Here is a 23,682-nt window from a genome sequence, read left to right on the forward strand (position 1 = left end):
TGAGGCTGAATTCGACAGGAAAGTCACCGGAGAGGGTGACCCAAAATCGTCGGAGAGGTGGCCCACGACTGGGTCACGGCCAGACCCAGCCGTGGGTCACGCAAGACCCACGCCATGGGTTTGGCAAGACCCACAGCTGGGTCTCGCCTGACCCGTGCCGTGGGTCTGGCGAGACCCACCGGCCATTTCTTCTTTCTCTGCCAGACCCACGACATTGCTTCTTTCCCCTTCTTTCTCTCTTTCTCTTGTTTTCTTCCGGTGTATTTGGTTGTAAGTTATGTTTGTGCCCTTAGCTTAGGTGGCAGTAGTTGATTGGAGGCTACAAAAGTTGGGTTTTGCACCTGACCGCATAGTAAGGGCTCTCTATAAACAATTTTGTTTCTAGTTTTTGATAAGAAGACCTTTGTTATCTTCTGGCCCACTAGAAGTAAGGGAAACTTTAATTAACCCCCTAAAATTTCAACACTTTTGCAATTATTTTCCTAAACTTAAAAAATTCTCAATTTAATGTATTCAACTTTAAAAAGTTTGCAATATTACCCATCCAATACTCAAAATACCCTTGTTTACAAACTAACACATGGCCAAGTCATGGGTTCCGTGTTTTTGTTTATAATTTTAATTATTTAAAAATTAAATAATTTATAAGAGTATAAGAGACATTTCACCTATATTCCACCCGAATTAACCCCAAATCCTAACAGTAGAGATGACATTACAAACTTTTTGAAGTTGGCTACACTAAATTAATTTTTTTTTAAATTTAGAAGGATGATTGCAAAAATACTGAAAATTCATAAGGGTTAAATGAAATTTTCCCTTTAAAATATATTTCTAGTAAATTCAAGTGTAAGAAAACTCCAATATATGAGAGAGAATATTGCTTTAGAAAGCAAGTACCTCAATGAATGTGCATAATTTTATGCTTTACTTTAGCACATATGAAGATTTGCTTTTCTTGTGTTGATTAATATATTTTTCAAATATGGTTTTAATAGAATAGATAAACCGTTTTATTAAAGACCATATCTCAAAAAGTCAGTTGCAAAGAAAATAGTATGATCTCAGATGATCAATCGGATGTAAATCTAAGAACTCTAATAAAAAATAAAAAAAAAACCTATATTATTCCAAATGTTGATTCTTTACAATTTTTTTTTTAAAAAAATAAATAAATAAAACTTTCTTTAAATGTAAACTAGGTATTAGCCAAAATATCACCAAATATCACCCAAAATCAATCCATAGCCGGATTGCTTACCTTTTGATGCCAGGTCATCTCCTAAAGGAAATATTTACCAGGTGGCAATCTCCAAAAAAGAAGTAGCAGGTACTAGGTTGGAAGATGATGATTTAATGTTTAGGCTTAAATCACACATCCATAACCTAGAGGAGGCAGTTGATGTTTAGAACTGACAGTAGCCTCATCTTGTGGATAATCCTGCTCAGATAACAAATAGAAATCTCAAGTCTTCTTCAGTTAATTTTCCGAGGGCCTCTGAAGAGCCACCTATAGTCCTGCAAAACACAATATTGGCTAGGTCAGTATTGCACTGTTAGGAAATCCTAGAGATTTTTATTTCCTTAATAAGCTGTATCAGCATATTTTGATTTTATTTCTCTAATAGGCCATTTCCTAATAAGCTAAACCAAAGATTTTCTTACCTAAATAAGTCTTGCTTTATTCTAGAAATTCAGTGCAGATGCCGTAGGCAATAGAATGAAGAAGAAACCTAATTTTGTTAAGGCAATTGGAGGTTGATCCTGTTGAATCCCCTCGAAGTGATCGATTTATCTTTTTTTTTTCTTCTTTCTTTTCTTTTATGTTTTTCAATCAATAGAAGCCAACCGGTGGAAACGACTTGAATAATACATTCTCAGTACCAGGCAAATGACACTTACCCTTCAAACACTAATTCCTTCTTTTCTTGCAGCTTCAGAATCCTCTCCTCAATTGTATTCTCAATAACAAATCTCACAATTCTGCAAATGTAGAGACTACGTTATAATCCTTATAGAAAGCATAACATTATAAGAACTCAGGATATTAGAGTTGTGAGCAAAATAAAGCACCTGGTTGGTTTATGCTGCCCTATTCGGTGGATTCTATCTTGTGCTTGCCGCTCCACAGCTGGGTTCCACCAAGGATCCATCAAGAAGACCTAGACACAGGCACAGTACAAGAAGGATACCAAACCTTAAGAAACTAGCAAGGAATTACATTCAGGCATCCACAATAAATGAAGAAGCTCAAGGGTGCGTCCATATTTTTGGAGGTATAAGCCACATAAAAGAGGATTGGTGTAACACAGAGGTACAAGGAAATCAAATTAACAACTAAAACCCAGGAACGAAAAAACGCAATCTACAAATATAATTTGAAGGTATCTGACCTGGCTCATGTTTGCAAATGCATGCAGAAGGACATCAGTGGTAAAATCATTAAAAAAAAAAAGGGCAGGGGTGGGGGTGGGGGTGGGTTGGGAGAGAGGGGGGGGTGGGGGGTGGGAGGAGAATAAAAGCATAGAAAATACTGTCCCAGAAATGCTTCTCAAATATCACAAGATCTATTTTCCGAATACAAAAATCAATAAAACATGAGTCTAACAGAAGAGGACTTCCCTCGAATCATATGGAGCCTAAGGAAGATTATCACAAACTTTTTCTTTATGAAAAACCAGCTCAGGAAATGAAAACTTAGTTATTCAGAACAATACGATTGGTGGCCTAGGTTAGACGACCTTGCTTTCGAATCTTTGGACGCGGAGGAGTCTTCCCGTCTTGAGTTTCCGTTTGAGGAAAGGGAGGTCTTTGAGGTGGTAAAAGGTATGAATAGAAATAAGGCTCCAGGCCTGGATGGGTTCTCTATGGCTTTCTTCCAAAACTGCTGAGATCTAATTAAGGCCGACATTATGGGGTATTCTCAGACTTCCACACTTGTGGTAAGTTCAAAAAAAGCCTTAACGCCACCTTTATTGCTCTAATTCTGAAGAAGCTTGGGGCGTCGAATCTAAAGGACTTCCATCCTATTAGTCTTGTGAGCGGGGTTTTTTTTTTTTTTTTGATAAGTAATAATGATATAAAAAGAGCGCAGAGGGGCGCAACCCCTATACACGGGAAGTATAACAAGAGAGCGCCTAAGAGGGAGAGAAATGAAAAAGGAAGTCAGAAAAGCTAATCACTAACGGAGCTAGCCAGGCGGCCGTCCAAGAGTACAGAGTGAATAAAAAGAAATGAATAAGTTCCTCTAAAGACCTAGAGGAGTTCTCAAAACATCTAGCATTTCTTTCGCTCCATACACACCACATAAAACAGAGAGGGATCATCTTCCACACAACTGCACTACGAGAACGCCCTCCCGTCCACCAACAATCGAACAAGTCCCTTACCCTGCTAGGCATAACCCAAAGCAACCCGAACCGACTAAAGATAGTGTGCCAGAGAACTCTTGCAATCTCACAGTGAAGAAGAAGATGATCAACAGACTCTCCGTTCTTCTTACACATACAACACCAATCCATAACCACAAGGTTCCTCCTTCGCAAATTATCGAGAGTCAGAATTTTGCCAAGGGCTGCAGTCCACCCAAAAAAAGCCACCCGCGAAGGCACCTTCGTGCACCAGATACTCTTCCAAGGAAACGCCTCATGATTAGTGTTGGACAAGGCCTTAAAGAACAACTTCACCTCGAACTTACCCTTCTTGGACGAGGCTCATCGAATATGATCCACAGAGCCAACGGTTATCTTACAAGAATACAACCGATCAAAGAAAGCAATGACCATATCCATCTCCCAATCTTGGACGGGCCGCACAAAAATGACATTCCACTCGACAACCCCATTTCTCCAAGAAAAATTGTCCTTCACCCAAGCTTCTTTAAATCTAGCGATATTGAACAAGGAAGGGAAGGTATGCTTCAACGGTTGATCCCCACACCAAATATCATGCCAGAATCGAACTCTCGAGCCCGCCCCAACCTCAAAACGAATACCTTTGGCAAAAAAGTTCCAACCTTGCCGGATATGCTTCCATAGACCCACTCCATGAGAGCCCGAAACCTCCTTAGTGCACCACCCACCCTCCTGGTCTTCGTACTTAGCTTTTATAATCTTATGCCAAAGAGCCTCATTCTCATTCGCATACCTCCAAAGCCATTTCCCCAATAGAGCTTGGTTAAACTGATGCAACTTCCGAATGCTGAGACCACCGGAACGAAGAGGACGACAGACTTGATTCCAACTTACAAGGTGCAACTTAGGCTCATCTCCCATCCCTCCCCACAAGAAGTCTCTTTGGACTTTCTCCAGCCTTTTTGCAACACTCATAGGAATAGGGAACAAAGACAAAAAGTAAGTCGGAAGACAAATAGTCTTGTGAGTGGGGTTTACAAGATCATTGCTAAAGTTCTTGCCAATAGAATGAGAAGGATTGTGGAGAAGATCATTTCAAAGCCTCAGAATGCTTTTGTTAAAGGCAGTCAAATTTTGGATTATGTTCTTATAGCTAACGAATGCTTGGATAGTCGCATCAAGTCTGGTGAACCAGGGGTGCTCTACAAGTTGGATATGGAGAAGGCCTATGATCACATTAGTTGGAACTTCTTGTTGTATTTGCTGAAAAGATGTGGTTTTGGAGAGAAATGGTGCTCTTGGATAGCACATTGCATTTTGTCGGTGCATTTTTCCGTCTTGGTTAATGGCTCTTCGTCCGGATTTTTCAGTAGCTCTCGTGGGGTCAAGTAGGGAGATCTTTTGTCTTCCTTTCCGTTCATTATTGTCATGGAGGCTCTTAGTAGAATGATTACCGCTACTATTGACAACGGCTTTCTCTCAGGCTTTTCTATGAGGTCTAGACCCTTCGAGATGGTTAATATTTCTTACTTGTTTGCGGATAATACTTTGGTCTTCTGTGGAGCCAATTCCGACCATATTCACTCCTTGCGAGCATTGTTCGTTTGTTTTGAAGCTGTTTCTGGTTTAAAGGTGAATATGGCCAAGTCGGTGCTGGTTCTTGTGGGAAATGTGGATAATGTGGTTGAGCTGGCTGGCATCCTAGATTGTGGGACGTCCTCTCTACCTTTGAAGTGCCTTGGCCTTCCCCTTGGGGCTCATTTTAAGGACAAGTCTATTTGGGATGGCATTGTATAAAAAATTGAACGTCGGTTGGCTAGTTGGAAAAGGATATACTTGTCAAAGGGTTACCCTCATTAAAAGCACAATTTCCAACTTACCTACATATTTCTTGTCTCTTTTTCCAATTCTTCTTGTTGTGGCAAACCGAATAGAGAAGCTTTAACGAGATTTCTTATGGGGTGGATTAGGTGAAGAATTTAAATATCACCTGGTTAGCTGGCTCAAGGTTTGCTCTCCCATCTCTGAAGGAGGCCTAGGGATTTGCAACTTGAGACTGTCTAATCAAGCCCTTTTAGGACAATAACTGGCGTTATGCGAATGAAAGCAAGGCTTGGTGGAAAACTATCGTGGATGCCAAATACGGTTGCAATTGGGGTAGGTGGTGCTCCCGCAGGTTGCATGGCGTGGGATTTGGAAGTTCATTAGAAGGGGGTGGAGGCTTTTTTCGAGTCATACCAGATTTGATTTAGGTGATGGATCGAAGATCAGATTTTGGGATGACGTGTGGTGTGGTGAGGTGAGGTGAGCCTCAAGGTAGCTTTTCCAGCTTTATATAACATTGATTGTGCGAAGGATGCACCTATGGCTACTAATATGAATTATTTGAGTAGCTCCTTTCAGTGGAACGTTAGCTTTGCTCGCTTGGCTCACGATTGGGAAGTGGATGTCCTGGCCTCTTTCTATTCCCTTTTGTGCTCCAATAGAGGGAGAAGATGAGAGGGGAGGACAAGCTCTGGTGGATCCTGTCTCGTAAAGGGATATTTGACGTCAAATCTTTTTATAAGATCCTAGCATGCAAAGACAATCCCTCTTTCCCTTGGAAGAGTATTTGGCGGACCAAGACTCCCTTAAAAGTGGCTTTCTTTGCATGGTTGGCGGCTCTAGGGAAGATTCTTACCATAGATAATCTAAAGGAAAGACATCTCATCCTGGTTAATATATACTGTTTGTGTAAACTGAATGGGGAATCTGTTGATCATCTCCTCCTCCATTGTGAGGTCGCCAACGCCTTATGGAATGCCATCTTCAGTCGCTTTGGGCTATCTTGGGTTATGCCTAATAGGGTGGCGGATTCGTTCGCCTGCCGGTGGTCGGGAGGTAACTCTCAGAGACCGGCCATCTGGAAGATGATGTCTCTTGCCTCATGTGGAGCTTGTGGAGGGAAAGAAATTATAGGAATTTCAAAAACCAAGAGAAGACTATAGAGAAGCTCAAGTCCTTTTTCTTCTTTTTTTTCCCAATTTACTTGGACAGCAACTTATTAGGTCCCCTAGTAATTAGCTTTTCCGATTTTCTTGTTCTCTTTTCTCTTTCGTCTTAAGCATTCTCTTGTATACTTCCGGTGTACTAGGGTTGCCCCTTTGTGCTTTTGGATATATATAACATTACTGATTAAAAAAAAAAAAAAAAAAACTTAGTTTAAGAAAAACAGGTAAAAATGCATGCCATGAAGCCTGAAGGAAATTAGAAATTAAATTTAACAAGACTACAAAGGAATTGCTCACATGTGATGCAACTGTAAGATTCAGAGCAACACCACCAGCTTTCAAGCTCATAAGGAAAATCTTGCAATCTGGGTCCTCATTAAACCTCTTGATAGCAGCATCTCTAGCAGACATGGACATGGTTCCATCTAATTGAACACAATTGACACCAGACTGCAACAGGTTCAGTGCATTACTTTCTCAACTTCCACAAAGTGAGAAAAGAAAAGATCAAAATGCAGATTTTAAAGTACCTTGTGGAGGGAATAATTTATAAGATCCAAGAATGATGTGAACTGGCTGAAAACAATTCCTTTTGCAGAACCATCCCTTTCAACCATGAACCTAATTTCTTCCCTCTAGAACCATTCAAACTCAGTCAACAGCAAGTGCATAAATATAACAATTACGGTAGATATGGACACGCCAGAAAACATAGAGGCAAATCAATAAAAAATCATTAAATTACCATAGCCCAAAAAAAAAAAAAAAAAAAAAAAGACCAGTTTTTCTCTTGGAACAGATTTTTGATAGAGAGGGAAGATAATATTCATAAGGCCACATGATGCAGCAAACATAATTATCAAATGATCACAGGTTATCTTAAAACCAATTAATTGTTTTGTGGCAAGTGGAAAAATATAAAACCCCTGTAATATATAAGGACACACGAGAAAATATTTCTTTTTATAAGTGATTAAAATATTATTGAAAAACACAAAAGGCGCAAACTAAGTACACAAGATAAATACCTTGCTAGAAAGAGAAAACAAGTAAAACAATTCATGGAAACTTAGAAAATTAAGATCTAAGGCAGTTGTCATGATAAAGAGTTTGGAAGAAGAAATAATTTAATTTCAGCTCTGTCCTCTAGCAATCTTCAAAACTTCAATCAATTTTTTTTTTTTTTTCTACTCCAAAGACACCACGAAAGGCAAAACAGAACTAACTTAAACACAACTGCACATTGAGAACTACCTCCCAACCCTCTCCAACAAGTGAAAAGGACTACTACTCTTCTAGGCATAACCCAAGCTAACCAAGACGACTAAAGATAGCACTCCACAAAGCACCGGCAATCTTATAATGGAAAAGAAGATGATCCAGAATCTCCCCACTCCTCTTACACATACAATAGCAGTTAACCACAATGACACATCGTTTCCTTAAGTTATCCATAGGGAAAATCTTCCCTAGAGTGGTTGTCCAAGAAAAAAACATCTCTCTTAGAAGAACATTATGCCGCCAAAGATTCTTCCAAGGGAAAGAGGCACTCTCATGAGGTACAAGGACCTCAAAGAAAGATCTAACATCAAACATCCATCTCTTGAACAAGACCCAATGTAGCTTGTTTTTACCTCCCAGTCTCAATCTTAAAGAATATAACAAATTAAAAAGACATCCACTTTTCAATCATGAGCCGCTCTGATAAAGCATACATTATACTGAGAACCACTAGATAACTCCAAGTAATCTGCCACTGAATCATCATTTATGTGAGCAATACTTACAAAACCGGAAAAGTTTCCTTAAGGGCCTAATCCCCACACTACAAGTGATGCCATAATCTAATCTTGATCCATCTCCCACCTCAATCCTTGTATGACTGGAAAACTCCCACCAACCCCTCCTATTTTTTTATAACCCCGCCTCATACGATCCATGAACCTCGTTAGAACACTACCCGCCCCATGAGCTGCCATATTTGGTGTCCATTACAACTCTTCATAAGGCCTCTCTCGTGCAAATAGCGCCAAAGCCATTTCCCCAAAAGATCACATTTGAACAAAAGCAAGATTCTTACCCTCAACCCTCCCTCAAAAATCAAAGACCAAACCTTGGACCAACTGATAAGGTGAAATTTGAACTTATCATCTAGCCCACCCCATAAGAAGTCTCGTTGTAACTTCTTTATGCGATTGGCAACACCAACAAGGGGAAAGAAAGACATAAAATACGTACGCAAATTGGAAAGGGTACTCTTGATTAAGGTCATCCTTCCACCCTTAGACAAATACATCCTTTTCCATCCCACCAAACAACGCTCAAGCTTCCATCCCATATCGAGAGAAGGTCAAGATACTTCAAACGCAAAGAAGACATCCCACAACCTAGAATATTGGCCAATCCATCAACATTATTGACACTACCTACAGAAACAAATTCTGACTTAGCCAGATTAATGTTCAAACCGGATATAGAAAAATATTACTTTTTTCACTTTGCCCAAAAAATGATATCAATTTGTTCCTTGACACCTTTTTTTTCTTCTTCTTTTAATTCTAGGGATGGCTATTTGCCCGGAAGAACCTTTTTTATCATATTGTAGCAAGAAAAAGATTTTTTAGATGATCAAAGAATATCCTGGCTCCATCAATTAATGGTTTAGCAATCTCTGAAGTTTGTTTAGGCAACTTCCTAAAAAAGCTTCCAATTTTGGGCCTGAAAAATCTGCAACTTAAGCTTCACTATGTGACGTATATTATTTGTCTTTGACAAGTCTTGAAGTGGGCCCCATGGCATAACCTTTTTACTTTGTTGACTTGGTTTTATAGAAACTAATTCTGAACAAATTTGGACTCCTAAGGTTAGCCAACTTTCATTCCTTTCCTATTTGATCTTGGATTCAAGCTCGTCGATTTCTGCTCTTAAAAAAAGGAGATCTCTCAGTGTGACAAACAGCAAGAGAGGAAGAGACTTGGCGCTGCTCACAAGTTTTCTCAGAGTCTTGTGCCACACGAGCACTAAGAAAAAAACAGAGTTTTCTCTTTTGTGTAAAAGTGAGATTTTGGTGTATTGAGGCTTTGGGTTTTAAGTGGTTTTTTCCCTACTACTCTCTTTGTACTCCATCTTTTGATAGTAAATTTCTCTTGGTTGTCTCCGCTTGTAAATGTAGGCTTGTTAAGCCGAACCATGTTAAATTTTGGTGTCCTGTGTAATTGAGTTATTTTCATTATGTTCTTTTTTTGCTTCTTGGGGATCCTCAATTATTGTCACAACACACTATTTCCCCTTTTCATGGACATAATAAAAAACAATTTGCTCTTAAAACTGATTCTTTCTTCACCTGTGCTTTGCTATTTGCAATATAATTTGACCACTGTTGTGGCATTTGAAGCAGTTTCTTGCAAGACTAAATGTTAAAGGTTTTCTTAGTTTAAAAGAATGAGCATAAAAGGAAATCACTTCCACAATTGCCTTCAAGGAACTCTATTTGTTCTCTATCCTACTCATAGAAAAATATAGACATTACAAGCTAGAAAAAATCATGTCAAGAAATATCATGAGAAGCGGTACACAAGATATGCTATTGAAATCATTGGAGCTTCTTTTATAGAATTATCAAGGTTGCAATCTGAATGGCAAAAAAAATAATAATAATAAACAAAGAACATGTAATATTTAACAATTTCGAGTACACATACCAAAGCCTCTATTTTTGTGCTTGTCTGAAAATCGTCAAGTTGAATTCTGTTCAGAATACTTGAGGATCTGAACCCCTTGATGGTAGTTTTAGAAGCATGATCTCCATCCCCATTTTTAGGTGAATCAACAGTAAATAAATTTGAACATGAAGAGCAAAAGGCTTGTCCCAAGGAAGCATAGACACCAATTAAAACAGCATTTAATAAAAAATGCTCAGAAGCAGTATCCTAAACAATAAGAAAAAGCTATTAGATGGAAAAATCAACCAAGGACTAGGTGTAAACGAAGTTAAATATACAAAGCAATACATAGGGTATTCAGAAAGCAAGTGCATTCTTTCAGGGCAAAAAGAAAAAGCAGAGAATACATGTCTGCTTGGCCTATTACTACCCAACAGAAAGTTGTTAAATAATACATTGCAAAATTGATGAAAAATACATTAGAGATATGTCTCCAAACCAGGGTACTGTATTAAAGGCAAAATAACAAATTTGAATACCCGAAAAACCAAGTTAAAGCATAAATCCATGTTCTCCAGCATTACATAGCCTTCATGCAGTTTCAATTTGCATCTAGATGTCAACTCCAATAGTTGACTTTTTTTTTTTTTTGACAGTCAACTCTAATAGTTAACTATGGATGTGATCCTTCATCTCATTAACAAAATGCTGGTCAACCACATATTCAGCAATGGACACACAACACTTTTTGTAGGTGGCTTGAGTTTGTGTTGCCACCACAATTTCATGTATTTTTCCATAAGATGGTCAACTTTTCCAGCTGACAGCTGGCAAGCTCATAGTTTTTCCTCTATGCCAAGGATTGTGACGTGATCCTTCTTGCCGCATTCATAGTAGCCAACTTAGTGACCACTTTTTAGGTTTGCAGCTTCAGTTTCCTGCCGCCCAGCCAACTGTGGTGAACCAATTAATCAACCAAGTTTCATCAGTGGGTTTTCTCTTGGTGTGGGTAAAGCAGCCGACTGAATTTTCTGTCCTTTTTAATTACATCTTCATGTATTTTTCCATAAGATGGTCAACTTTTCCAGCTGGCAGCTGGCAAACTCATAGTTTTTCCTCTCTGACAAGGATTGTGACTTGATCCTTCTTGCCGCATTCATAGTAGCCAACTTAAGTGACCACCGGTGAACCAATTAATCAGCCAAGTTTCTCTTGGTGTGGGTAAAGCAGCTGACCGGGTTTTATGTCCTCTTTAATTAGAGAGGTTAGTGATAGACCTAATTAGAGAATTAGGATAACAGAAAATTCTCTCTGAGAATGAGCGAGGCTTTGGGTCTAATGGGGGTTTGAGGTTTTAAGATCTCTCACCACCTTTTGTACTCTATATTTTATTAGTGAATTTCATCTCTGCCTGTGGTCATTATATAGGCTATTATGCCGAACCACATAGAATTATGTATCTTGTGTGTAATTGTAATATTAATCTTCTTCTATTTCTCTAATTGTTTGCCATCCAAAATATTAATTTGTTACAACAACTTTATTTGATAGGGAGTCTTGATACAACAAAGGTGCAATAAATGTATTCATTCAAACTTCCTAAGTGTCATATCTTCAAGTGTTCAACTAAGATGGAAAATGAGCTGGTCGCCAATGATGCAAGTGTTCAACTAAACTGATAAAAGAACCAAAGATGCGATTCATGGTTAAGTTACGTACCCTAATAAGATTGATGTAATAATTGATCAGTTGCATTAACTTAATCAGATTTTATTTTATTCACATATCTTCCATCAAGAATTATATTGAAAAGCTTTATACCCAAAAAATTAGGTAGATTTAGAGGAACTCACTTCAAAGTATAAAGGAAAAAAAAATGTTGGCGATTATCAATGTTTGTGCCAAAATTCCATACTACAAAAAGAAAAAAATGCAAAAACAAAAAATGATGAACTTACCCTAGGATCTTCAGCTGGATGGTGACAAATACCACAAACTCGTTCACTATTGTCATTATTAACCATGTTTCCACTTCTTAGTGCAGCAGTTCTAGAATATACTACGAGGTAAGGATGATCCACTGCCTGTAGTTTTACACAAAATAGAAATTAGAGGCATTGGCAAATGAGATTTGTCTACCGCAATAGTAGATGAGTAACAGTTTTTACTTTCTGTCAATTTCACTCTTCTGCTGCTGCCTTGATATGCAAACTAAAAATAATAATAATAAAGATGGGTGGACTGTAAACTTGGTCGGTCAAGCCTAACTCGTGAGGAATTCTTGAAAAACTCTCATAATCAAGAGATAAATTCTTTTTCTAATTAAAAAAAATCAAAGGTCCAAATAAGGAGGGGTCAGATTTCCCAATCATAAGGGTACACATGATTAACACAGGCCCCTTCTGAGTTTTAAAGGGTAACCAAATGCTAGTTTAAGTTCATAGTATAACTATCATTCACCTGCCGCAAGCGTGTCAGAAGCTCAAATATGTGAGCGTAGTTATTCATCAAAGTTCCCGCCTGAACATATCTGTAAAGAATAAAGGCAAATTTGAACAAACACGCTGAATTCATTTCAGAAAGATGAAATAATTATTTGTGCAGTTTATGTGCACATGTGTGTTTACAAGTATAAAAATAGAATGGAAATAACTTTTGCCATGTAAAATTGTAGAGGGAATTTCAAGAGAACAAAAAAAAAATCATTCAAATGACAATTTTTCTCTTGCAAAATTGATGAAAGAAAAAGATGTTGAACTTCCAGAAAATTGAACATGAACCTTTAGCATCTAGATCAAGAGGAAATGGTGTTTGTGATAACATATACATAAATATGGTGGAATTTCAAAACCAAAACACAAAGCAAAAGAGATTTAAAGTTGACATACGTATTAAACTGTGCCTGACTTTCATTGTATATTGCTTCGTAATAATCTTGTTCTTTGATATCCAAGGTATCCCACCTCAATGAAACCTGCACAAAGAATATGGAAGGATTGAAAGGCGCAAAGAAAAGCAAGATTGATAGAGAAAACTTAGCCATAAGACAATAAAACCTTACAATTCTAGGAGGAAGTGCGAGATCAGCTTTCGTGCGTCTTAGCACTATGTTCTTTAAAATTTTGCGCGTGAGCAAAACCATAGCTCTTCGTCCCCCATCACCATTTCCATATCTTTGTATTGGTGTAGCCACATACTTAAAAGAATCAAGGATTCAATGATACGTCAGCAAAGAGTATTTCTATGAAAAAAAAAAATGCCTCATAAACAACAAAAACAAACATGAGAGCGATAACTTTCAGGACTCACTTTATTCCACCAACAAAAATGTCTCACAGAACTATGAGAACAGTTTGAACAGTCTTTTGAACTGCGGCGGCCATCAGAAAAAAGTAATCAATTATGATTGCATAATTAGAAGAATGGATAGTAAAAAAAACATAAGAATAATAAGATAAAATCTACGTAAAAGAAACTAAAAGTCCATTATTCAGTCACTGATTCTTAACAACAATTCCTTGTTACCATGTAACAAAGTAAAGTAAAGATTCACTAAAACATTTCCTTATTATGTACATTTTTTTAAAGAAATAATTGAGATATCATTAAAAAGCGCAAAAGGCACAGCAAAGGTACACATGAAGCATACAAGAAATACACATAGCTAGTAAGGCAACTATCCAGTGGTAAAGAGTTTTGAAAAAGAAAGACTTTAGTTCTACCGTTGTCATCTTCTGCCCTTTAATACTTCTGTCATTTATTTCCCTCCAAAGACACCACAAACGACAAGACGAAGCTATCTTCCAAACTGCTGCACTCTGAGGACTGTTGTACAACCCTCTCCAACAAGAGAGAAGGTCTTCCACTTGTCTAGGCATAACCCAAGCTAATCCAACAGTCCATAAGGCACTAGAAATCTCACAATGGAGTAAAAGATGATCTACATACTCTCCACTTCTCTTACACATACAACACAAATCAACCACAATGATATTTTGCTTCCTTAGGTTATCCATGATGAGGATCTTCCCTATAGCAGCCAACCAAGCCAAAAAAGCCTCTCTCATGGGGAGCTTATTCCTTCAAATACTCTTTCAAGGGAATTGAGTACTATCATGAGGAACAAGGATGTTACAAAAGAATCCAATGTCGAAAAGCCCTCCGTTAGAAGGGGTTCAACAAAGCCTGTATTCACTTCCTTATTTCAATCTAAAGGAGTGCACAAGTTGAGAAACCAAAAAAAGACATCCACATACTAATCATGAGCCGCTCTATTAAAGCGTACATTCCACTAATGAGAGTCACTACATAACTCCAATTGTTTTGCTATAGACGCATCCTTAGCACGAGCAATACTATACAAATTTGGAAAAGCTTCCGTAAAGGCCCAATCCCCAGACCACTTGTCATGCATGAACCTAATCTTGGAGCCATCTCCCACATCAAATTTGGTATGACTAGAAAGCTCTCACAGCCGTCTCCCACCTCAAATCTGGTATGACTAGAAAACTCTCCCTAACCTCTCCTGATATTTTTACATAGTCCCACCCCATATGAGCCATGAACCTCATTTGAATACCACCCACCCCATGAATTACCATATTTAGAGTCCACTATGACTCTCCATAAGACCTCTCTCTCATGCAAATAGTGCCAAAGTCACTTCCCAAGAATAACATGGTTGAACAAGAGAAAGTTCCGAATTCCCGACCTTCCCTAAAAAATCTTGATGTAACTTCTCTATGCGATTGACAACACCAGCAGGGAGGGAAAAAAGAGACATGAAATACGTAGAATTGGATAGGGTTCCCTGGATCAAGGTAATCCTTCCACCTGTACATCATCTTCTAGCTAAGCATACGGCGCTCGATCTTCTCATTACCACCATCCCAAACAGATTTGGACTTAAAAGAAGCTTCCAACGAAAGACCAAGATATTTTAAAAGCAAAGAAGAAACCTTGCAGCCCAGAATACTAGCCAATCCAGCAACATTATTGGCCACATGAACCAATTCTAACTTAGCCAGATTAATTTTCAAACTAGATACAGTTTCCAAGGATAAGAATAAGGCACGCATATAGCAGAGGTGGTCTGGGTTTTCCTCGCAAAATATTAAGGTTCCATTCGCAAACAGAAGGTGGGACATGTTAAGCACACCAATGTTCCTATACCCCATAGAAAAAGCCTGGAAGAAAAGCCCCCATCTACAGTTGCAAATAGAATTTTACTTAAAGCCTCCATGACAATGACAAACAACAAAGGAAACAAAGGACTCCCTGTCTCAGACATGGGAGCTACTGAAGAATCTGAACGAAGTGCCATTCACTAAAATAGAAAAGCGCACCAAAGAGATACAATGCGCTAGGTACACAATTTCTCTCAAAAACCGCACCTCCTCAACAAATATAATAAGAATTCCCAATTGACATGATCGTAGGCCATCTAAATATCCAACTTGGAAAGCACACTTGGCTCACTAGATATGATCCCACTATCCAAGCATTCATTCTCTATAAGAACAGGGTCTAGGATTTGCCTACCACTGACAAACGGGTTCTAGTTCTTTGAAATAATCTTCTCTAAAACCATTCTCAACCTATTTGCTAGGATTTTGGCAATAATCTCATAAACTCCACTCGCTAGACTAATACGTCAAAAATCCTTAAAAATCATCAGCCCCAAATTTCTTCGGAATGAAAACAATGAAAGTGGCATTAAGGCCTTTTTCAAACTTATTTTTGGCATGAAAATCATGCAACACCCTCATAATATCTTCTTTAATCACATCCAAACAAGCTTGGAAGAAAGCCACAATAACACTATCTGGGCCTCGCACCTTATCATTGTCCATACATTTCACCACTTCAAGGACCTCACTCTCCTCAAACAGTTTCTCTAACCAAAAGGCATCTTCCTCATCAATGGAATCAAAAGCAAGTCCATTCAACTTGGGTCACCAACGAAATTGTTTGGTAAACAAACAATGTGTTCCCTGATCTCAGTTTGATCAGAAGTAAGTTAAGTAACTGAGTTATTTACCAAAAACATCTCAATGGAGTTGTTTTTCCTATTTGAGTTAGCAGCTCGATGGAAAAACTTTGTGCGTTTGTCACTTTCTCTTAAACCAAAGCATCCTCGACTTCTGCCTCCAACTCATCTCCGACAATAAGGTAGCCCTCTCTAAATCACTCATAACTTTATCTTTCCTCAACTTCTCTTCATCACATAAAGCTTCTCTTCCTCCAAACCATCAAGAACTCGTAATTAATCCAAGAGAACTTTTTCTGGTTCTCCACATTACCAAACACCTACTCGTTCCAAACTCTTAAATCAGGCTTTCAAGGCTTTAAGTTTGCGAACCAAAATGAAGCTTAGGAAGCCTTGAAAATGATAAGAATCACACTGTTGTTTGTACATAACTAGAAAGAGAAAACAAATTGGAACACCTCATTTAAGCAAGGTATGAACTCAATACACTGTCCACTCCATTGTTGGCAGGTACCTACATCATTGTAAACCAATTACAGACCCTCATTTAACACAAAGGAAAAGAAGGTCCAAAAATATCCCCAAAACCTCCCACAATAAGAAGTTGGCAGTACAAGAAGAATAAAGACATAAAACATTCTATCTCAGGGAAAGACAGAAAAAGGCTTTGCTCATGGTTGAAGTGTACCAAATGAAAGAATGATTATCAAATTCTTCAATTTTCATACTAGAAAAAAGCATTCCTAATTGTATGTCATGTTAATAGATTATGTCAATCAACTATAGAGCACAGCCAAATGTACACAATTATTTCATACTTATAGACTGCAGTCATAAACAATGCTGAATCTCAAAGCATACCTATGATCTAGAATTCTGCAATCACAGTCCTTACACAAGTAATAAGAATATGGAATTATTTGCAGGAAGCGAACCTGTGTAAACAGCATAGCAACTATATAAGTTTGCCAGAGAAAGTTGCTTGATTTATAGCAAATTTTTCTAACATGCATCAAACTTACCAAAGAGTAAAGTTCTCCAATATGGTTCTGAAGGGGAGTGCCACTTAAAGCCCATTTGTATGAAGACTCTAAAGCAAAAACGGCTTTTGCAGTATGACAATGTCTAGCTTTTATATAATGGGCCTATTTTCAAATGAAAGAATAGAACGCTGGTGAAACTACTTCTCAAAAGCATAACCCAGGTAGTAATTGATGTTTTAATCCATCATTTAATAACAAAAGGAAAACAAACACTCCCACAGAGACAAGTGGACAGAAATAAAGTTGCAACAGAAAAACACGAAAATAAACAAGACAAACAAATACTAGATTTGGCATATGGGCATTACAGAACAAAAGCAACTTCAAATTGTTATTAAGAATGTTATCAGATTTTTTTTTTTTTTCTTTTTTCAAATATTTCTCTGCCTATGAACATGATTAAATAGAAAAAAGCAGCTTCTACTTATGATTAAGAATATGATCAAGCTTTTCCTTTTTTGGCTGATTATTTGATTTAGAAGAAACATGGAAGCCCACATTTCCCACAACAATGGAGTTAAGAGGAAATAATTAAACAATTTGGCAGCAATAAGAAAACAACATCTATCACAAACATTAATCTTTATAGAAGCAAGACAATAAACAGAAATGAAATTCCAGCAGCCATTTCAACCAACAAGAACTTTAAAGGATTTATACATTGAAACGTTTTTTATACTTTAGCTGGCTCTGTTCAAAATTCCCAATCATAAGAGATTGGGCTACCCGCAGATATTCATATTAAGGTCATATTACTTCACTTTATGCTTAGATGTAATGGGAAGCCTGGAACCGAGGTGAATCACTGTTTTCAATTACCTACTGGATCATGAAAATAAGTCGGCCATACATGAGGTTACATGAATGGCTTTTAACGATTGACAAAAAATCCATAGAATGTACAACTGTCAAGTCCTAGGCATTGTAACTCTAAATGTTTTCTTCATACTAACATAAAGGGGGAAAAACTTATCCATGTTGGAAAACAGAGTGTGAGTGTGCATGCAGATGTTTGTTCATGTCAAGAGAGAAAGAGGGTAAGAGACCATAAAATATTTGTTAGCAAATTCAAAGAAAACCAAGAAGAATGGTAATTCCCTCATTGCAAATAATTTATGCCAACTTACCTCATCCAGAATTACACGTTCCCATTTCACAGCATGCAAAGGTGACTTCACTCTGGATGAACCTTCAACGCCGTCTGAATTTTCATTTCCAAATCTAATTCCCATATCCTTCTCTTTGCTTTGCTGGTATGATGTCTTCTTAAAAGTTCCCTCTCCCTTCTTGCCATCACATTCATTCATCTTATCTTCAGCAGATTCCATTTTCTGATTTGACATTACAGTTTTCCATTTTTTCCTTGCTTGTTGAGACTGCTTCTTTGTTCTAACAGCATCAGGCCCACAATATTTCAAGTGAACTGACAGCTCACTATCATAAAATGATTTGCGACAGTAAGGGCACTTCTTTTTGGGAGGCATCATGCACTTTCTGTACTCAGTCCCAACAATATAGTATGTTGTTATGACAAAATCATATTCTCTGAATTGTTCAGAATTCTTCTCTCTATTGGCCCCATGATAAACAAGCACCTTGGTGCTTCCCTCTGAAGTAAACTGACCAATCTCACTCTTCCACTGGCTCACAGCAACTGGAGGACAAATTACAAGGGTGGCTTTAATTCCAGGCAAGCCTTTGGATGGACCTGGTAATACTGAGGGTTCATCTGGTTCACAAATCATCCTGTGGACTTGCCGTTTGGCAAGGATAAGTGCAATTGCTTGAATTGTCTTCCCCATTCCCATCTCATCCGCAAGAATTCCCCCTTTAGTTGAAGAGTTTTCCTGTTTCAAAGCCCAGGCCAACCATTCCTTTTGGTGCTTGTACAATGCCTTGATCAATTCAGGCGGTGCCTCAGCAGTTTCACGAATCACTTCATTCTGGTGATCCAAATCAAAATCTTTCGTCAAATTTTCATCAATCCATCTCTCGTGCTCTTCTTCCCACTGATTCCACATTAGCATTGGCTTTGCACCGCTTGTCCTCTCTTCACATGTTTTCATCTCGCTCAGCCTGAGGAAATCAATTTCAACAACACCTTCTTGAGTAAACTGATTTCCATCTATACCCCCACAATGCACGGCATTCTCTTCCCAAACCGGTCCTCCGTACTCCGCCATATTCTCTTCACAACTCGGTTCTCCATGCTCCACCACTGTTTTCATATCTGGTCCTGCCTTCCTATTTTTTGTCCAAGGCTTATCATAATCCTTGAAATTATAATCACCATCTTCCCCATCATTAACCTCCATTATATCTTTTGGTTTCTGGTTCAAGTCCAAATCCATTTCCCCCCCATATTCTTCATCTACATTTATACATCATCGTATGTCACTATAGATAAGCCACCACTGAAATAGCTAAAACAGACTACAATATTCCATTTTGCAGGCTAAGAACACTTGCCCATAATTTTTTACATTTTCATTTAAATTTAAACCCCACTTATATTACCTACTTCAAATGCATAAATCTTCAAGCTTTCAACTTGTTATATTTCTCCGGCAAACACCGTCCCGGATATTTTTTAAAGCAAAGCTGGTAGTGGGATAATTCAAAATTAACAATTTTTTTTTTTTTTAATGACTGAAAACTTAACCGAAATCACAAATAATCCAATAAAGAAAAATCAAAAGTACCTCCATCACGAGCATTCGACGGCACATAAATTTCCAAATCAGAGCCCTCTTCGTCAGAGCTATCATCACTAATCTGAAGCACTTCCACACTGGTTGCTCCTGGTTTAGACAATTAAAATTAAAGAAATAAGAAAGAAAACAAATATAAATATAAATTCTCATTTTCACAGTAAGCACACACACAGAGCTCCTTTTTATAAATATGTACATAAATCAATAAATAAATAAATAAAAGGAATATTTGAGCTAGTTTCCTTATGGGTTTTATATTTTCTCCGTAACCCAACAGGCTTAATTCGTAGGAAAACAACAATAAAAAAGAGAGAGAGAGAGAGAGAGAAAGAGAGAGAACTACTCAACTTTTCCCACTCTTACACTTTCTCGGTAATCACACACAGGGATAAAAATCCTCAAGAAAATAAATCAAAAAAGAAAAGAAAAAATAATTGAGTCTGAGACTTTACCATCGAAAGGAGCGTTAGATATTCGTCTACGACTACAAGGACGAGGCTCCATTGCTTATTGAAGAAAAGAAAAGAAAAGAAAGAAACAAAATATATCAAAATTCTGGGCTGTCTTTTTGCGTTCTTGTTATGTCTCTGGAAAAGGAAAGAAAAGAAAAACAGTGGAAGATGGAATATGGAAATGGAGTGAGTCTCCGCACGTAAAGTTCAGCGTCAGCAACAATTACTTCTTCGTAAAGTAAAGCACGCATATAATTAAAGAAGACAATATCCACACGTACCACATATCTATTCATGTCATCCCACGTGCGTACCTCTATTTTCAACGGCCACTGGAAGTGGAAGGCCCCCCAAAAAATACAGAGGATTTCGTCTCACATTTTTTTAATCCTAAAATGCAGTCTATATTAGTCACAAGAGCCATCACAATCAGATTAAAAAAAACACGTTTTCAATTACTACACGCCAAACGCGGTATTATATTTCTTCCCGAAACTGATCAGTCTCCTGCATTAAGTAAGAACAAGGCTCTCCATATAAGTATCCAAAGAAAACGACTGTTATAGCATCACCGATATGAAGATCCAATGCTCGTTGGCTGTTTGGTTCGTAGGAAGACAAGTTGTCATCGTAGTCGACCACTAGAACTTCACCATTCTTTGTAAATCCTATCATCTTGACCAACATTTTGTCAATGCAAATATCAAATAGCTTTGTCCAAGATTCCGCTACTCCATACTCTTTCATCACCCACACGGAGCGGGTATTCGTCGATTAGATGCCCCCAATAGTTACAACAAGGGACAATTGCAAGCAACCCATCAACTACCGCCAGATTAACGTTCATGTATTCCAACCCTTCGAAACTCTTGGGCATGGCCATTTCGCCAAATGTCTCATCTTCCATATTCAATGACACGATCACATTGCGAAAAGCGCCCTGGCCCCGTGGAGTGTGTACGCGCCAGTGGAACGCCACATTCAAGAAAACCAACATGAAGCCCTTTTCAGTGACGTAGGGAGGAGCTGGGGCCATAACAGTGCGCCATGCGCCCGTTCGAAGCGTATAAATCTCAACCGGCAGACGATGAAGAGTAGTATAAGCAGGGTCTCGAAGATACAGAACCTTCACCAATTTGTAATCATCTGTCTTGGGGTCATACCCAAAGCCAAGAGAACGAATAATTGAACAGTTTGAGGTAAATCCTCCAAAGTTTGCTCCAATGTTAGGGTCCGGAAGTAATATAACTTTTTGAATAGAAGGATTCCAGAGAAGACATACCCCCGAGTTCTTAGGAAAAATATTATCCGCGAGACAAACAACACCATTAGATGAACCACCTACCTGCAAGAAATTTTCCATTTCCCTTTCCATGTCATATTCTTCTATTTCTTGGTCGAGAGAAAGCTCGCGGATGTGGGAGCCAAGGATGCTGTCTTGGAAACGCAGATGAATCTGATGAGCGACTTCACGGGCAGTGCCGAGAGGATTTCGATGATCACCTCGTTTGGGAGATAGTCTGACATCTGTTTCGCGCGTAGAAGGAGCGGCTCCGATGCAGAAAAATGGGAAAACCCTCGCCGAGTTTTTGAGGAAAGGAGAACAGTAAAGAGACTATTTGTCAGGTGACAGGCTATAGGGTTCACATTTATAAGCTGGCCTGTAGGGGAGGTCTAGCCCGTTTAACAAAATGGATTGTACGTATCCGGATAGTTATATTAGTTATAACGAGAAAATATTTTTATTTTATTAAAATAAAATAAAATAACAAAAATAAAAATACTTCTTAAATATGACTAATCGAATATTTATTAAAAAAAAAAAATTAAAAGAAAAGGAATGAACCTAATAAAATTCATCAACTTTGAAAAATAAAAGTTGGGCCTAGATGTTGGACTTAAGCCCAATTGGGCTTAGAGAGATACTTTAGCCCAAAAAAGAAAAAGAATATTAAAGAACAAAAGTGCCATTGGGAGTGCGATTACGGAAGCTAGAATGAAATTTTGAATCCAATTGCAAAAAAAATATATTGTTTGGAAGTATGTTATTTTAAAATTGGGATTTAAAAACATATTTTGAATGCTAAACTACGGTTTTAATGACCAAATCATCATTTTACTAACACACTAAATTTCATTTTTTAAATTATGGTTTCAAATTCATGCGTTTTAAAATCGTAATTTTTGAAACTATAAACCCAAACCGACCTTAAGCTTGATTAGGTGGATTTAAATTTAACTAACAGCCATGTCACATTAGCCCCTTGTACAAAAACCTTAATCCTCTCTTGGTGGTATTCTTCCCAAATTGCATTCTTTTCTTTAATTCTAATCTTTTTAATAAAAAAAAATTATAATTCTTCTAAAAAATAGAAAGAAAAAAAAAAAGTGAAGTATTTGAGGAAAAATTGAAGAAAAAATATTCTTAGGGAATTCTTTTTTATTGAAAATTGAGAATAAAGAACATAAACCGGTGGCCAAATGCTGATAAAAGCCAGGATTGCGGTGTAGCAGAATAATTTGGAAACTTTCCTTCCGTTCTTTTTTATTTTACTTTGTTAAAGTTCTTATGATAAAGCAGTTTGAAAGAAAAATGCCGCACAAATTAAGGAAATTTTAAAGTGCTTGGATATGAATTAGGCAATCATATTAGTATTAATTGTTTTGGGTCCCACTGATGTCTTTATGAAACTAGTTCAAGCAATAGCTTAGTTGGACGATTCGGACTTGAAGAAACGCTTACGGTTCGTATTGTTTTAAGCTCTTTTTGTGTGGTTCTTAGTGGGTAGGTGGTAGTATGGTCACGCCAATAAAATAACTATAATTTGTCTCTTCTGTCTGACCTTTTAATTAAAAAAAAAAAAAAAAAAAATCTACATACACTCTCCTCTCAAACTCTCTAAATTACCTTTTAAAATAATAGTTAGATCAAAATTTAAAAATAATTCAGCCAAAATACAACGGTTAGATTGATTTCATTCCTGCAATCCAATGCCACCAACATTTGATATTTAGGATGATAGAAAGAAGAGCGGAAGAAAATTGATAATATTATGACCTCATTTGAGAGATGGAAGCTTCACCTCTTGATTACAGAAAAATCATTAGGAAATTACAATCTTCAGACGACCGTAAGCTTTCTCACAAAAGCTGTTACATTGTTTAAGCTACGTCCTCATGCATAACAAGACGATTGACTCAAATGTATATAAGGATTGCAGCTTAAAAACTTCTTTCTACTATGTTTTAACGTCCACCACCGCCGCCACTGCCAGACCCACTTCCGGATCCCTCTCCTGCACCAGCACCAGCTCCAACACCAACTCCAACGCCTATCCCAACTCCAATCCCAAATCCTCCACCATGTCCGCCACCAATACCACCTCCTGCCCCACCACCACCAATGCCTCCACCAGTGCCACCTCCAATACCACCACCTGCACCAAATCCACCACCATGGCTTGACCCTCCACCTACAC

At 37.9% G+C, this 23,682-nt stretch overlaps 3 protein-coding genes across 7 annotated transcripts in view; all 3 read right to left on the minus strand.

Annotated features, from left to right (window-relative positions):
* Positions 1 to 1,135: 1,135 nt before the first annotated feature.
* LOC132181473 (ATP-dependent helicase rhp16-like) lies at positions 1,136 to 20,598 on the minus strand. Of its 5 annotated transcripts, XM_059594709.1 has the most exons (17): positions 20,518 to 20,598; positions 20,204 to 20,257; positions 19,740 to 19,838; positions 18,165 to 19,408; positions 17,017 to 17,139; positions 16,856 to 16,929; positions 13,315 to 13,375; positions 13,067 to 13,201; positions 12,894 to 12,979; positions 12,466 to 12,535; positions 11,964 to 12,089; positions 10,045 to 10,272; positions 6,874 to 6,978; positions 6,641 to 6,793; positions 2,074 to 2,162; positions 1,903 to 1,983; positions 1,136 to 1,518 (listed from the first exon to the last, which is right to left on the minus strand). In XM_059594709.1, exons 2-17 carry the CDS (start codon positions 20,253 to 20,255, stop codon positions 1,446 to 1,448), a joined length of 2,799 nt encoding a protein of 932 aa, XP_059450692.1. In that variant the 5' UTR covers positions 20,256 to 20,257; positions 20,518 to 20,598; the 3' UTR covers positions 1,136 to 1,445. The 5 variants fall into 5 exon arrangements, with proteins under 5 accessions (XP_059450692.1, XP_059450691.1, XP_059450695.1 ...); XM_059594708.1 differs by lacking the exon at positions 20,518 to 20,598 and having other exon boundaries at positions 20,204 to 20,354; XM_059594712.1 differs by lacking the exons at positions 20,204 to 20,257; positions 20,518 to 20,598 and adding an exon at positions 19,559 to 19,638 and having other exon boundaries at positions 19,740 to 20,030.
* Positions 20,599 to 20,680: 82 nt separating this feature from the next.
* LOC132181567 (F-box/kelch-repeat protein At3g06240-like) lies at positions 20,681 to 22,453 on the minus strand. Its single transcript, XM_059594818.1, has 3 exons — positions 22,448 to 22,453; positions 20,943 to 21,818; positions 20,681 to 20,878 (listed from the first exon to the last, which is right to left on the minus strand). The coding sequence occupies exons 1-3, from the start codon at positions 22,451 to 22,453 to the stop codon at positions 20,681 to 20,683; spliced, it is 1,080 nt and encodes a 359-aa protein (XP_059450801.1).
* A 778-nt stretch (positions 22,454 to 23,231) lies between these two features.
* LOC132181475 (glycine-rich cell wall structural protein 1-like) overlaps positions 23,232 to 23,682 on the minus strand; it is a 3,271-nt gene continuing 2,820 nt past the window's right edge. The window contains exon 2 of the mRNA XM_059594715.1: positions 23,232 to 23,640. Within this exon, the coding sequence (XP_059450698.1) occupies positions 23,450 to 23,640 (191 nt within the window). The 3' untranslated portion in view covers positions 23,232 to 23,449. The remainder of the gene's footprint in view (positions 23,641 to 23,682) is intronic.

Source organism: Corylus avellana, chromosome ca5 (assembly GCF_901000735.1).
Source record: "Corylus avellana chromosome ca5, CavTom2PMs-1.0".
Classification (NCBI taxonomy): Eukaryota; Viridiplantae; Streptophyta; class Magnoliopsida; order Fagales; family Betulaceae; genus Corylus; species Corylus avellana.